The 14,183-nt window shown below is 46.7% G+C and overlaps 2 protein-coding genes across 5 annotated transcripts in view; one reads left to right on the top strand and one right to left on the bottom strand.

Moving 5' to 3' along the window:
* Nucleotides 1–1,394, bottom strand: part of IPO11 (importin 11) — a 68,784-nt gene extending 67,390 nt beyond the window's left edge. Inside the window, exons 1-2 of one of the 4 annotated variants that reach the window (XM_072359850.1) lie at nt 1,188–1,394; nt 58–365 (exon numbers count right to left, since the gene is read on the bottom strand). The gene's annotated coding sequence lies outside the window, so the exon portion shown is untranslated. Of the gene's footprint in view, nt 1–57; nt 366–880; nt 1,020–1,187 lie in introns of those variants that run through there. The other 3 variants (XM_072359848.1, XM_072359849.1, XM_072359847.1) reach the window with 3 other exon arrangements.
* Nucleotides 1,395–1,419: 25 nt separating this feature from the next.
* On the top strand, nt 1,420–10,324 carry DIMT1 (DIM1 rRNA methyltransferase and ribosome maturation factor). The gene is made up of 12 exons (XM_072359857.1): nt 1,420–1,573; nt 1,712–1,785; nt 2,530–2,616; nt 2,988–3,049; nt 3,151–3,244; nt 3,333–3,382; nt 4,194–4,317; nt 4,422–4,514; nt 6,239–6,303; nt 6,609–6,672; nt 7,160–7,266; nt 7,987–10,324. The coding sequence occupies exons 1-12, from the start codon at nt 1,519–1,521 to the stop codon at nt 8,027–8,029; spliced, it is 918 nt and encodes a 305-aa protein (XP_072215958.1). The 5' UTR covers nt 1,420–1,518; the 3' UTR covers nt 8,030–10,324.
* The last annotated feature ends 3,859 nt before the right edge of the window (nt 10,325–14,183 follow it).

The raw sequence follows: 14,183 nt of genomic DNA, 5'->3' as shown, positions 1-14,183 counted from the left end.
TTTAAGAGCGTACATGTTCATTCTGGGCAATAAAAGCCTTTAGAACGGCATACATACAGATCTATGGCACACAACCTCCTGCAGAACGGCACAACGATAGGACAGGACAGGCGACGACACAGGCGAGCGCCGGAGCTCCAGGAAGTCGAAGCCCCGGGGTGCGCGCAGGGCGGGAGGCGCTCCCACACACCGCCAGCGCCTCTCGGAGCGCCGTTTCGAAGACGGGGACGCTCGAAGGCAACCGCGGCGCCGTGACACCTCGCACGTGCTGTAAGGCAACAGAAAGGGGAGGCGGAACTCACCGCAGCCGCGCCGACCCCCTCCGCGCGACTTGGGGAGAAGCTGCTTTCCCGTCGGCTGTCAGCCTGCGGGGAGAAAACAGCCATGTGTAAAGGTGCGGCCGCCCTGCCCCGTCCCGCAAGACGCGGTTCTCCCCTCGACGCTCCCCGGTCGGACCCATTCCGCGCGGTGCCGGCAGCGGCCCCGGAGACTGTGCGGGTCACACTGTGGCAGCTCGGAGCCCTCGTCCCGGCGGCCCGCGGCAGCGGTACCGACACCGGCAGCGGTACCGACACCGGCACCTGCCCGAGTCACAACGCGCCGGAGAGCCGCGCACGACGCCGCGCAACTTGGCGGCTCGCCCCCGCCCGGCACAGGCCGCTCCCGCCGCTCGTCCCGCCCCGCTCCCTCCCGCAGGACGCCGCCGGTCCCTACCGTCCCTACCGTCCCTACCTCCTCCACACCGCAGCGCGCCGGGCCCAGCACCGACCGGCCCCGCTCGGCGCCGCACCCCCTCCCAGCCCGCCCGCCACGCCACACCACGCCACGCCGCGCCGCGGGTCGCGGAAGGCCGCCCCGCTCCACCCCGCGGCCCGCCCACCTGCAGCCCGTCTCCCCGCCCTGCGTGTCGGAGAAGCGCCCGCGGGACGGCGGCGGCGCGGGAGCGGGGCGCGGCTCGGCGGGGCGGGGCGGGGCATGCGCGCGGCCCCCGCCTATTCTGGAGCTCGCGCCACGCGCCGACACCCGCCGCGGGAGCTGCGGCGCCCCGCCTTCCCGGCGCGCTGCGCTACGTCATCACGGCGCGACGTCGACGGGCTCTGCCCGCCTCAACGTCGGGCAGGCGTCGTTCTGCTGCGCATGCGTGGCGTGGGCGCGGGCCGTCCCGGGTGTGAATGGAGAAGGCTTACGCCTTGTGCGCAGCGCTGTTTGCGGCGCGGAGCGGGGCGGTCACGGCAGAAATTCATGCCCTGCCTGGCGCTGAGCGCGTCGGCTCCCAGTTATCTCGTTGTGAGAATGAGAGATGGCGGGAAAGCCGTGACGGGGCGGCCGCAGCTCCGAACGCGCCCCGCACCCGAACGGCCGATCCCGGCACCAGGCGGAGCAGCGCGTCCCTCCCGCCCCCACGCGGCCGCCGTAGTCCCGCGGTGACGCGCTGCCGCCGCGCTGCCTGACGGGAGCTGCCGCCCCGCCGCCGTCCCGCGGCCGCCGCACGTGTTTGCGGAGCGGAGCGGTGCCGCCATGCCCAAAGTAAAGGGAAAGAAGCGGCAGCAGCTTCAGGAGGGCCGCGCCAACGGTGAGTGCCAGCCGGGAACCGCGCCGGCGTTCTCCCCTCGCCGGTGTCGGCGGGGACGGATCGAAGGGGTCGTGGGCTTAACGGGGAAAGCGTCCGCGCGGTGCGCCGGGCTGACGGCACGGTCTGTCTGTGCCGCAGGTATCTTGTTCAACACCAGCGCCGGGCAGCACATCCTGAAGAACCCCCTCGTCGTCAACAGCATCATCGAGAAGGTGCGTGCTCCGGGGCGCTGCCCTTGTGTTGGCGTGGAACCCGAACGGCTCTGCCGTCCCGAGGTCTTCAGCTCAGAGCGTTTCGGCAGCGGGTGGGAGCGCTGGGACTGCTCGGCCTGCGGATGAGGAGGCAGGTCTTTAGAAGCCGCCCGCACGTGGGCCTGGGCACCCTGCTCAGGTTGGGCCGGGTGGACCCACAGAGCTTTGCCGGCTTCAGCCCTTCTGGGGGGTTCATTGAAAGTAACGGCGAGGCCGTGCTGGTGTAGGTGTGTGTGTGTCCAGGAGAAGCGAGCTCCCACCACGCCTGATGCGCCTCACAGCTGCCAGCCCGAGAGCTGAGGACTTCTCTCAGTGTGCTGTCAGGGATCAGCTGGGGGAAAGGATGGACTTCAGAGCTGGGCTCAAAGGCAGAAGTCAGGAATTCTTGCTTTAAAAGCTCACCTTGATGCGTTTTTGTTTCCTGTGTCCTATTTGTGGCTGTGGAGATACCTTTCTGTACTATAGTCCTTACATTCTACTGTATTTCTTAAAAACGGTGGCTGCTGCTCAGCCATTCATCTAAACATCACTTATGTTAACTTGTAGGGTGTTTTTGTTGTCATTGTTTTCCTCCTTTCTCTTTCTAAGCCACGTTCATATTTCTCAGATCGTGCTTTTACTGAACTGCACATGCCTTCCATTTGAAAATTGAACGACTACTAGAAATTTGTTCTAGAATAATACTGAGATGCTGTTTATTCTTAGGCTGCGTTGCGGCGTACAGATGTTGTTCTGGAAGTAGGCCCTGGAACCGGTAACCTGACCGTAAAAATGCTAGAGAAAGTGAAAAAGGTAAGTGTGAATTTCTTCCCGTACTAAATCATGTTATGGCTTAGACTCTGGTGAGCAGGAGGGTTTTTTGCTACCTCATCCAGGTAAGTAGGACTATCTGATTTGTATTTTTTTCAACACTTAGACAAAAGCTCACCGGAATTATGTTATTTTATGTAATTTGTGTATGTCTTTGTCAAACTACGTTGCTGGTATCAACTTGTTTTGTATCTCTTGCATGTTTTCCTGATGGCAGGGAAAAAAACGCATGTAGCCTGATGTAGAGCTGCTTAATCCTGTAGCAACACCTGCTTGTACCTGTTTTACAGTTGTAATTTTAGTCTGAGTCAGGAGTTCAAATGAAGCATTGCAAATATATACGTTATTTTCAGGTTATTGCTTGTGAAATTGATCCCAGACTTGTGGGTGAACTTCAGAAACGAGTCCAGGGCACGTAAGTATCAACAGTGGAAATTATGTGAACTTAAAGCAGCAGAGCTGCTTTGGCAAACACTAGCAACGCGCTTATTTGAAGGTAACCCCGGTGTTCTGTAGGTGTCTGGCAAACAAACTTGAAATCAAGGTTGGAGACGTCTTGAAAACAGACCTGCCGTTCTTTGATGCGTGCGTAGCCAACTTGCCTTACCAGGTATAGACTAAATAATGTGACAATTTATTTTTATTTTTTTTTCATAATCGCTGGGAAGTTGTACTGATATTGCTACTCTTTTCCTCAGATTTCTTCACCGTTTGTTTTCAAGTTATTGCTTCATAGACCCTTTTTCAGGTATGTGGAGGAGCGGAGTTCTGGATTGCCAGGTAGAAGAAAAAACCTCCCACGTTCTACAGATATTCCTAAAAATTTTTTTAGTTCTCAAGATTATCAGTTTGGTGGCTCAAGGCCACATCAGAATTATTTGTTAGTTTGTTTTTTGTAGTCTGGAAACTGCTAATGCCTGTAGATTAATGCCAATGTGTTGTGCATAAGGAGATGATTTAGTCCTGGTGCAAGTGGGAGTCCAACTGATGAAATCAAGAATTGCTGCTGTTTGGACTAGAATTGTGACTGATTGTTATTCCAGAGATAAGCAGTGCATGGTAGTATTTTAGATGCTTCCCTACATTAGGAAGTAAGGGTGATAAGGGTAGAACTGAATCCAAGACATTTACTGTTGTCTGTAAGGTGTAAAAATGTAACTGACCAGATACTTCGGTGTTTTGTTCAATGTGTCATTGACAGACTAGTTTTAGTGACATTACTGGTTAAAGAACTTGGATTTGAAGGATTTGTCATAGAAGTACTCAAAATTATTTGTTAGCTGTGCACAAAACTGTGAGACTAGTCCCTGTCTCTGGTCATCATCCACTTGAAAGGATCAAATTCTGTAGCAGCTCTGAAACAATTTGGCTGGTTTCACTGAAGGCTTTTCTTTTTTTTTTTAGCAGTCCAAGCTAATTCATTAAGCAAGTGTGTGTGTGTGTGTGTACTCTTCAAGTGCTGAGCGGGGAAAAAAACTGTGTTTTCTAACTGCTGATTGGCTTTTGACTTAAAAGTTGGTTAAACTTAAAATTTCTTTGCTTGTTTCTGTTTCTCCCAGGTGTGCAATACTTATGTTTCAAAGAGAATTTGCACTTCGTTTGGTTGCAAAACCAGGAAGTAAGCTATACTGCAGGCTTTCTATTAATACTCAGTTATTAGCTCGAGTGGACCATCTGATGAAGGTGTGTAATTCTGCATTACATAACAAAGCTATAGAAGAGAAAATTATGTTTCTGTGAATGTGAAGATGTGCAGCTTAATCATGCAGCTGCTTAACTTCTAACAGGTTGGGAAAAACAACTTCAAGCCTCCTCCTAAAGTTGAATCCAGTGTTGTCAGAATAGAGCCAAAGAATCCACCACCACCCATCAACTTCCAGGTGAGCATCATGTACTTTACTAACAACGTAATGTACTACTTATTATCTTGCATGCAAGGCAAGGAGGTGATCCAAAACAGCCAGCGTAACTTCCCCAAGGGTCAGTTGGATGGAATTCTAGGATGGAGTGACAAAATCAGTGAACAAAGGAGGGGTAGTGATGACATCTTCCTGAAATTCTGCAAGGCCTTTGGCATGCCATCATACCACATTATTATCTATAGATTGGGAAGATGTAGATTTGAGAGGGGGACTGTTCAGTGAAGGAACTGGGTAGATGGTCACAGCCAGAAGGTCTGTGTCCAGGTAGTGGCTGATGTCTTACCCACAGACATCTTGGGATGAGTATTCTTCAACATCTTTATCAGTAATGTAGAAAGTAGCATTCAGTGTACCCTCAGGAAGTTTGCAGGTGATTCTGAGCTGAGTGGTGCAGTTGATACAACAGAAGGAAGGGGTGCCATCCAGAGGGAGGGACCTGGAGAGGCTTGAAAAGTGGGCCTGTGTGAACCTAAGGAAGTTCAACCAGGCCAAGTTCAAGGTGTTTCAAGCAATCCCAGATATGTGTGCATACTGAGAACTCTTTGAGAGCAGCCCTGAAAAGAAGGACCTGGGGATCCTTGTGGATGCAAAGTTTGACGCAAACCATCAGCATGCACTTGCAGCCTGGGACACCAAGTGTATCTTGGGCTGCATCAATAGGGGTGGCCAGCAGGGTGAGGGATGGGAATGTCGCCCTTTGATCTGCCCTTGTGAGGCCTCAGCTGGAATACTGCATCCAGTCTTGGGGCCCCAAACACAAGAAGGATGTAGAAATGTTGGGATGGGACTGGAACAGGGCCACAGAAATGGTTGTTGTCATCTGAAGACAACTTCAATGCTCCTCCTGTAAATACAGGCTGGGGGAGCTGTGTTTGTTCAGCCTAGAGAAGTCTATGAGGAGACCTCCTTGCCATCTTGTACATAGGCAGATAGGAGGACAATGGTTTCAAGCTAAAGAGGAGATTTTAGGTAAGATGTTAAGAAATTCTGTGCTCAGAGGGCACTGAGGCACTGGCATGGGCTTCCTAGAGAAGCTGTGGATGCCCCATCTAAGGAGGTATTACGCACCATGTTGGCTGAGGCCTTTGGGTAACTGATAACATGGAAGTTGTCCCTGCCTATGGCAGATGAGTTGGAACTACGTGATCTTTAATGTTCATTTCAACATAAGTAGTTCTATGATTCTGTTTCTGATAAGACTGAGATAATAATTCCATATCAGTTACAGAGTTGCAACTCATAATGTACCTTTCATAGTGCCATCGCAGAGATTCTTCTGGCAGATGACTTTGTAGTTTATGATAAAAGGAGTGTCTAAGAGTGTCTTCAAGTGAGTCTTCACAGTTTCAGATACTACAAGATAGTATTTTTGGAGTTTATTTTTTAAATACTTTGATCTTAAAGACTTTTTCAGCCTTGTTCAGCACTAGCCAAATATTCTTGAAGCATCTTGCATCTACAGCAGTTAAAGTTCGGCCTGGAGTGCTGGCCACAGGAAAGAGTAAATTGTTTTATTGAGTGAAGTATTTTTTTATTTCTTCTCCTCAACTTGTATTACTTTGTTCAAGATTGTATGAGTTCTCATGAAATTCTTGAGAAAGGTACTCTCCTGAAAGATGGTTCAGTATTGCAGAATTGTCAAGTGTTTATTCCTGATTGTAGCAGCTGTATTTTCCTTTCAGGAATGGGATGGTCTGGTAAGGATAGCTTTCGTTAGGAAAAACAAGACACTCTCTGCAGCCTTCAAGTAAGTAAATTCTATTTGAGGACAATTTTTCCAGCTTTGAGAGCAGCTCATGTGGCTAACCATTCACTTTGTGAAAATTCCTAGCAGTGTTAAATGCGTGCCATTAGAGTCTGGGATAGACTTTGAAGGAGAGTTTATGCTGAGATCACAGACTCTTACAAAATGAAACTTTTAGCAGAAAACTCTTTAACAGGCACCTGTTTAAAAAGAACAACTCTATGTAATCATTAGTTTCTTTTTATAGTGAAGCCAAACAGGCAAAAAACTAAAGATCAGCTTTCATTCTAGATTTACATCTCTTTTAGGTCAAGTGCTGTAGAGCAGTTGCTGGATCACAACTACCGAATTCACTGTTCCTTACATAATGCAGTAAGTTTTAATACATTACATTTTAAGCCCGTGTGCTCTGACCTAAATTCTAATATTATAAGAATAAAAAATTCACAGTGGAAAGGCTCAACATGTCAAAGCGTGTCTGAGCAGATTTTGGAAGGGAGGAGTTTTACTTTTTTCTTAAAGTAAGATCTGAAACTGTTATTAAATTGCAGTGAAAAAAACCTAAGTCTGAGGAGATTGTTAATGCAGTGGCTGTACATGTCTCAAGGACTGACCTCACAGCCTGCTATGAAAACTTTGTGTCACCTTAGCAACACTGTTAGTGATTCATTTATAGTGAATGAGCTAAGGTATAATTTCAGGCGCAAGAATACAGTAATCCATAGGGGGAAAAGAAAAACACAGCTTACATTGCTTAAAAAGTATATTCTAAAAGCAAGAGAAATAATAAAAGATTTAAATTAATATTTTTCTATGCTTTGACTAGAGAAGTAATTTGTCTCCTATTTTCCATTGACAGGAAATACCTGAAAACTTCAAAATTTCAGAGAAAATACAGACAGTCCTAAAAGATACAGGTTACTCTGAAAAGCGAGCCCGCTCCATGGATATAGATGATTTCATTCGGTAATTCTTTTCTCTTTAAGTCATCCTTTTAAGCTTCTTTAGATTCCACCTGCTTCTGTACCTATGCTGAACAGATTAATATTGGGTCACAGGAAAAGTAGTATCCCTACGTTCCACTGAATACCAAACACTTTTTTTTTCCCAACCTGAATGTGAAGCACTTAAGCTCTGTATGTATATTAACTGCTGCTTACTGTATTCATAAGCAACCAGATGAAGATCCCTACTTCTGTAACGTGTGTACTAGGCACTTCTACCTCTCTTTTAAAAATATCTCTAATAACATAATTGGTTAATGTCATTTTTCTGCAGGCCCTTACCTATTTTCAGGATTGGGCCTTAATCTATACCATAATTTGGGAATATTAGTAATTACCTACTATACTGTGCTCTAGCTTCTGGCTATTAACTTTAAGTTGGAATGGGAATCATCTGAAATTCCTACCTGTTTGTCAGCATAACAATCAGTGCTGTTACTGCTCTCTACAGAGATGTAGGAAACCTGATAGGATGCAACGTAAATAACTGCAGTAGAAGTATACCTGTATCTCTAAGGTGGCAGACTTAGTAGTAACTTCCAATATAAGGTGTGTAACAATTATTGCTTATATTTAATTATGGATGTCCTGTCTTCAATGCTTGCCAGTAAGCATTTCTTAATGACTTAATCCGCTGCATAAATTAGGAGAAATTGTGACATGAATATCTCACTTTTTTCAGACTCTTGCACGGCTTCAACTCAGAAGGCATCCATTTCTCATAGACTTTACCAGAAGATCTCCTGTACTTACTTACGTATGCCTTATCTAATCCCAAGTGGCTGAAAAGGGAGAAGCTCTTTTCACAAATGCAGCAGAATACGGCATTCACATTTTGGTTCCTACTAAGAAGAATATGTGCTATTTTATCACAGACAACAGAATTGAAGATGCTACTTCATATTTTAAAAGTATTCCGTTCTTTTGCGGCTGAAGTGCTGGACTTCCACACAAAACTGTATTTCTCAGTATATTCTTTGACATGGGGATTGATGCTGCCATAACTTAAATCTGTATTCTTCAGTCATGAACTTCATCTTGTTATCTTCCTACAATGTGATATAATGTGATCTGGCAACAAAAATGGATTTGTAGTAATTCCAGTTAAATGCTTGATTTGAAATGACCACGTCTTCCATTTGTCCTCCAGGAGCCAATGGCATTCCAAGTCTGTTAGTAACTTAATACTGTTAAAGAAATCCCAGTAATTGCTTTTCAGAAGCAAGAGCATTTGTCTTATGGCTTTGTATGAGTTAGGAAAACACTGCCGAGGCAGTAACATCCATGTTGTTTCCTTTACCATCTGTCTTAGTGCTTTTGGACCTTTGTAGGAATTGGCAGAAAATTACCAGCTGACGGGCAGTCTTAATTTAGTCAACTATAAAGTCAGGCAGCTACTCTGTAAGAAAACAACATAGATTAAATCTTTCAGTGGGCTTCAAAGGATGACTTGTGCATCCTGAGTCAAGCTGCTTAATGTTTTGATGACATGTTTGTTGTCAAGGACTAGGCGTAGCTTTCCCGAAGAAGCTTGCATTAACTCTACACAGCAGCCATAATCCACTTTGATCTACGTGCCCTCCTTGGTACCCACTATGATCTACAGCCTGGCTGCATCTCTAGTTTTGTGCAGACAAATAGCAGGGAAGCAACTGTTTCTCATGCAGGATGTCCCAAAATGGGGTGCAGTGTTAGTGGACCTGGTGCTCAGTAACTCAAAGGAGACAATTCAGAAGGTTACGTTTGGAGACTGTCTGGGCTGTAGCCTGGCATGGTCTGTGATCCTGAGGCATATGGGCCTGGCAAAGAGCAGAGTCAGGACCTTTTACTTCAGGAGAGTGAACTTACAGCTTTTTAAGGAGTAAGTGGATGAGATCCCCTGGGAAACTCTGCTTAGGAGTATAGGAATGGAGCAGAGCTGGCAGCTGTTTAAGGACAGCTTTCTGAAAGTGTGGGAGCATTCTGTTCCCCGGGCTTAAAGTCAAGCAGAGGAGGAAGAAATGATACCAACTTCTTGGACTTCTGTAAGAGATTTGACTGACTTAGTTCCACATCACTGCATACAGGCCTGGGGCCCCAAACACAGAAGGGATGTAGAGCAGCTGGAGTGTGTCCAGAGGAGGGCCACAAAGTTCAGAGGGCTGCAGCACCCCTCTTACAAAGGGAAGCTAGGCTTGCTCAGCCTGTAGGAATGAAGGCTGGGGGGAGATGTAATCACAGCCTTCCTGTACTTGAGAGGAGACTTTTTATGCAGGCAGATGGTGATAGTTAAGGGTGAATGGATTTAAATGAAAACAACAAAAGATGGGCAACCTGATCAGATGGGTGGTGTCTGCTCACAGCAGCAGACTGGTAATCCTTAAGGCCCCTTCCAACCGAAGTCATTCTGTGATTCCATTTCCCAATATTGGGATGTTTTGTTAGAAACTAAATTAGCTGAAGAAACTCAAGTAAACTCACTGGTGTTAGAAAATAATCTAAGGGTGTCTTAACTTTTTGGGTTGCCTGGTCCACACTGAGTGGACAGGAATTGTCTTGGGCCACATATAAAATATATGCACTTGTACATCGACAACAAAGTATTTTAAAATATTTATCAAAACATAAAGTGAACAGTAGCAACATAAAAGTATTGAGGTATGTGACCCAGTATTTGTGAAACTAATGTGTCGCCTTAATTCACCGGCAATGGCTGCAATTCTTAGTGAGCTCTCAAGGCATTTGTCAGAGTTCTGTGATGAAACTTTATACTTTCTATGTTTTGTTCTTGTCAATGGTTGACAGGCTGGTTCGGCCCAGTTCCATGACTCATGGGGCAGAAAGACTTCACAAAATCCACACCCCCAGAAAAGGGAAACAGGGGACACCAAAATAATTAAAAACAGCAGCAACGATCTGAGCAGAAACAAAGTAATTTACTGAATATGGTATCGGAATGCAAGGTAACACACTATAACACAATATAATTAGAACTGAAGCTAATAAATCGAATATAATGAGGGAAAGACTGTTCAAAACGCTGTAGGCCTCACAGTAATGCTGAAGTGATGCGCGCAGTTGGGACGTGCAGTAGTGAGGAGACGTGAAGGAGAGAAGAGTCCAATCAGGTGACCCTACCAGGAGTTCTATCTCCTCTCTGAGCACAAAACCCTCTGGGGAATGGAGTTCTTCTCCAGGCAGGTACCCGGACCTGGAGCATTAACACTTCAACTCCCATTGCATTACATGATGTTAAGATGTGGAATACCGGTAATCAAAAATCATCAAACCATGACATTCCACCCCTTATTCTATATCACTACATCATGCTTAATATATACCAACAAACCGTAATTAACAAGGATTAAACACACACACACAAAACCCATATATATACATGGAATTACTGACTGCACTCCCCCAACATCAAAATCCTTTGTGATACACACTGAATATCCCCATTTTTCTCCATCATCCACGCAGCAGACCCAGGTCCCTGGGCAAAAACAGAAGAGGCTAAACCTATAAGTATACATGGAATTACTGACTGCGCTCCTCAAACATCAAAATCCCTTGTGGTACACACTGAATATCCCCATTTTTCTCCATCACCCACCAAGCGGACCCAGGTCCCTGGGTGAAAACAGAAGAGGCTTTCCCTTCCCGGTAGCTGGAAGGACCCAAACTGCTTTTCCCAACATGTTCTTTACATGTACTACAGGGACCTTATCTCTCTTGGCAGTATGTAGGGAGCTGGCTGGACCATCATGATCAATAGACCCTTGGGTGTTGACCAACCAGGTGGCTTCTGCCAAATGCGTCTCCCAGTGCTTAAATGTTCCACCAGCCATTGCTTTCAACATGGTTTTTAACAACCCGTTGTATCGTTCAATTATACCAGAAGCTGGTGCATGGTAGGGGGATGATAAGCCCACACAAAGCCAGGATCTTTGGCCCAAGTATTTACAAGGGAATTTCTGAAATGAGTCCCATTATCAGACTCAATTCTTTCTGGGGTGCCATGTTGCCACAGGACTTGTCTCTCAAGACCCATTATGGTGTTTTGGGTGCTAGCATGGGGTGCTGCATGTGTTTCAAGCCACCTAGTGGTTGCCTCCACCATAGTAAGCATATAACACTTAATCACTGCAAGATCATGGCAAGGTGATAAAATCAACCTGCCACGCCCCCTCATACTTCTATTTTTGCCATCACCCTTCCCATCAAAGAGGTTTCACCCTCTTGGTTTGTTTAATTATGGCACACATTTCACAGTCATGAATAACCTGTGCAGCAGCATCCATAGTTCGGTCCACCCCTCAGTCACTAGCCCATTTGTATGCTGCATCTCTTCCTTGATGGCCCACCGAGCTAGAAATAATTCACCCTTGTTCTGCCAGTCCAAGTCTATTTGAGCCACCTCAATTCTGGCAGCTCGATCTACTTGATGGTTGTTTTGTTGTTCTTCAGTAGCCCGACTCTTGGGCACGTGAGCATCCACACGGTGCACCTTTACTACCGCATTCTTTATCCGGGCAGCAATGTCTTTCCACAGTTCAGCAGTCCAAATAGGTTTATTCCTTCTTTACTAGTTATTTTCCCCCTCTGCTGCAACCACCCCCATAAGGCATTTGCCATCATCCATGAGTCAGTATAGAGGTAAAGCATTGGCCACCTCTCCTGTTCAGCAACATCTAAGGCCAGCTGGACAGCCTTTACCTCTGCGAATTGGCTCAATTCTCCTTTTCCTTCAGTGGCCTCTGCAACTTGTCGTGTGGGGCTCCACACAGCAGCTTTCCATTTGCGATGCTTCCCTACAATGCGACATGATCCATCAGTGAACAGGGCATATTTCATTTTCTGGTAGTTCATTGTATGGTGGGGCCTCTTTAGCATGTGACACCTCTTCTGATGTTCCAAACGTTTTGCCTTCAGGCCAGTCCATGATCACCTCTAAAATTCCTGGACAATTGAGGTTCCCCATCCGCACTCGTTTTGTAATTAGCATGATCCACTTGCTCCAGGTGGCATCGGTAGCATGATGGGTGGAGGGAACCTCTCCTTTGAACATCCAGTCCAGCACTGGCAGTAGAGGTGTCAGAAGGAGCTGCATTTCAGTACTGACTACTTCAGAAGCAGCCTGAACCCCCTCATACACGGCTAAGATCTCCTTCTCAGTTGGAGTGTAGCACTCTTCAGACCCCTTATATGCTCGACTCCAAAATCCCAGGGGTCGGCCTTGGGTAACTCCTGCAGCTCTTTGTCACAGACTCCAAGTGGGACCTTTCTCTCCAGCAGCAGTGTAGAGGATGTTCTTTACATCCTGTCCTGTCCGTACTGGCCCCAGGGCCATGGCACGGGCTACCTCATTTTATCTGCTCAAAAGCCTGCTGCTGCTCAGGGCCCCATGAAAAATCATTCTTTTTCCATGTCACATGATAAAGGGGGCTTACAATGAGGCTGTAGTTTGGAACGTGCATCCTCCAAAAGCCCACTACACCCAGGAAAGACTGTCTCTTTCTTGCAGTGGGTGGAGACACGGCAGTGATTTTGTTGACCACATCCATCGGGATGTGACGACATCCATCCTGCCACTTGATACCTAGGAACTGGATTTCCTGTGCAGGCCCTTTTACTTTGCTTCGTTCAACAGCAAAACCAGCAAGCAGAAGGATCAGGATTATTTGCTCTCCTTTCTCAATAACTTCCTTTGCTGCGTTGCTCCACACAATAATGTCATCAATGCACTGTAAGTGCTCACCGCCCTGTTCCAGTGCAGCCTGCATCAACCTGTGGCAAATGGCTGGGCTGTGTTTCCACCCCTGGGGAAAATTATTTCAGGTGTACTGAATGTCTCTCCAGGTGAAGGCAAACTGTGGCCTACATTCTGCAGCCAAAGGAATGGAGAAGAAGGCGTTAGCAATGCCAGTGGTGACATACTTTTGACTCCAGTTAATTCTAACATGTCCAGCACAGCAGCACTCAGTGGGGGCGTGACCTCATTCAGCCCACAGTAGTCTACTGTTAGCCTCCATTCTCCACTGGCTTTACACACTGGCCATACGGGGCTGTCAGAAGGTGACTGAAAAAAGTTTTTCACAGATCTAAGTGCTGCCAAAAAATGCTGACACGAGTGAGGCATGACTGTGAAGGAAGGGATATTTATCTCTGCTAAGATAAGGCTTATAGAAGTCTGGTAAAGAGACAGCTGGATTTCTGAGTTGAACATCTGATTGTAACTCCCTGCATTCCATTTGAAAATTTGCAAGTAATGTCTTGAAAATGGAATCACAAGACGTTGATCTTTTCAACAGTCTTGAAGCCTATTTTCCAATTCTTGTCTGAAAACAGAAAGCACGGCTACTTATTTTTTGCTGCTGATAGGATTGCATTCAGCCAATTTATAAAATGCACATTACTTGCTGTAACTTTAGTTAGCATTGCACTATACCCCAAGCCCTGGTTTCAGCCCAGACGTTGCTGACTGCACACCACTCTTTGGTTGTTGTGGGAGATGGCGCTGCTTGGCAGGGCAGAGCTGCTGCCACAGTAGCACTGCGGAGGGGCTGGGCCACAGGTTGGACATACCCGCAATAATCTGTACTGCCACCCGTTAACAAAAGCTACCCGCCTTATTTTTTTCCACTGTTCTTTTAACTGCGGTGAATGACATGCTTGACTAAATTCTCAAAACACGTGTGATACGTCTTTGAGGCCTCCTGCAAGATGAAAGTTGTGACACTGCTCCGGGCCCTTCTTCCTATGTTACAAATTTGCACAGAACGTTACTTCCTAGAACTTAAAATCCATTCAAAATCAGGGGCCTTTTCAAAAGTGCATCAATCCACATGGTTAGCAAGTGCCACCCTCCCCAAAACAGAACAGAACTTTGATAGAATT

The sequence above is a fragment of the Excalfactoria chinensis genome, chromosome Z, assembly GCF_039878825.1.
Source record: "Excalfactoria chinensis isolate bCotChi1 chromosome Z, bCotChi1.hap2, whole genome shotgun sequence".
Classification (NCBI taxonomy): domain Eukaryota; kingdom Metazoa; phylum Chordata; class Aves; order Galliformes; family Phasianidae; genus Excalfactoria; species Excalfactoria chinensis.
Note: the sequence above shows the minus strand (reverse complement) of the source record. Positions and strands in the feature narration are given on the sequence as shown.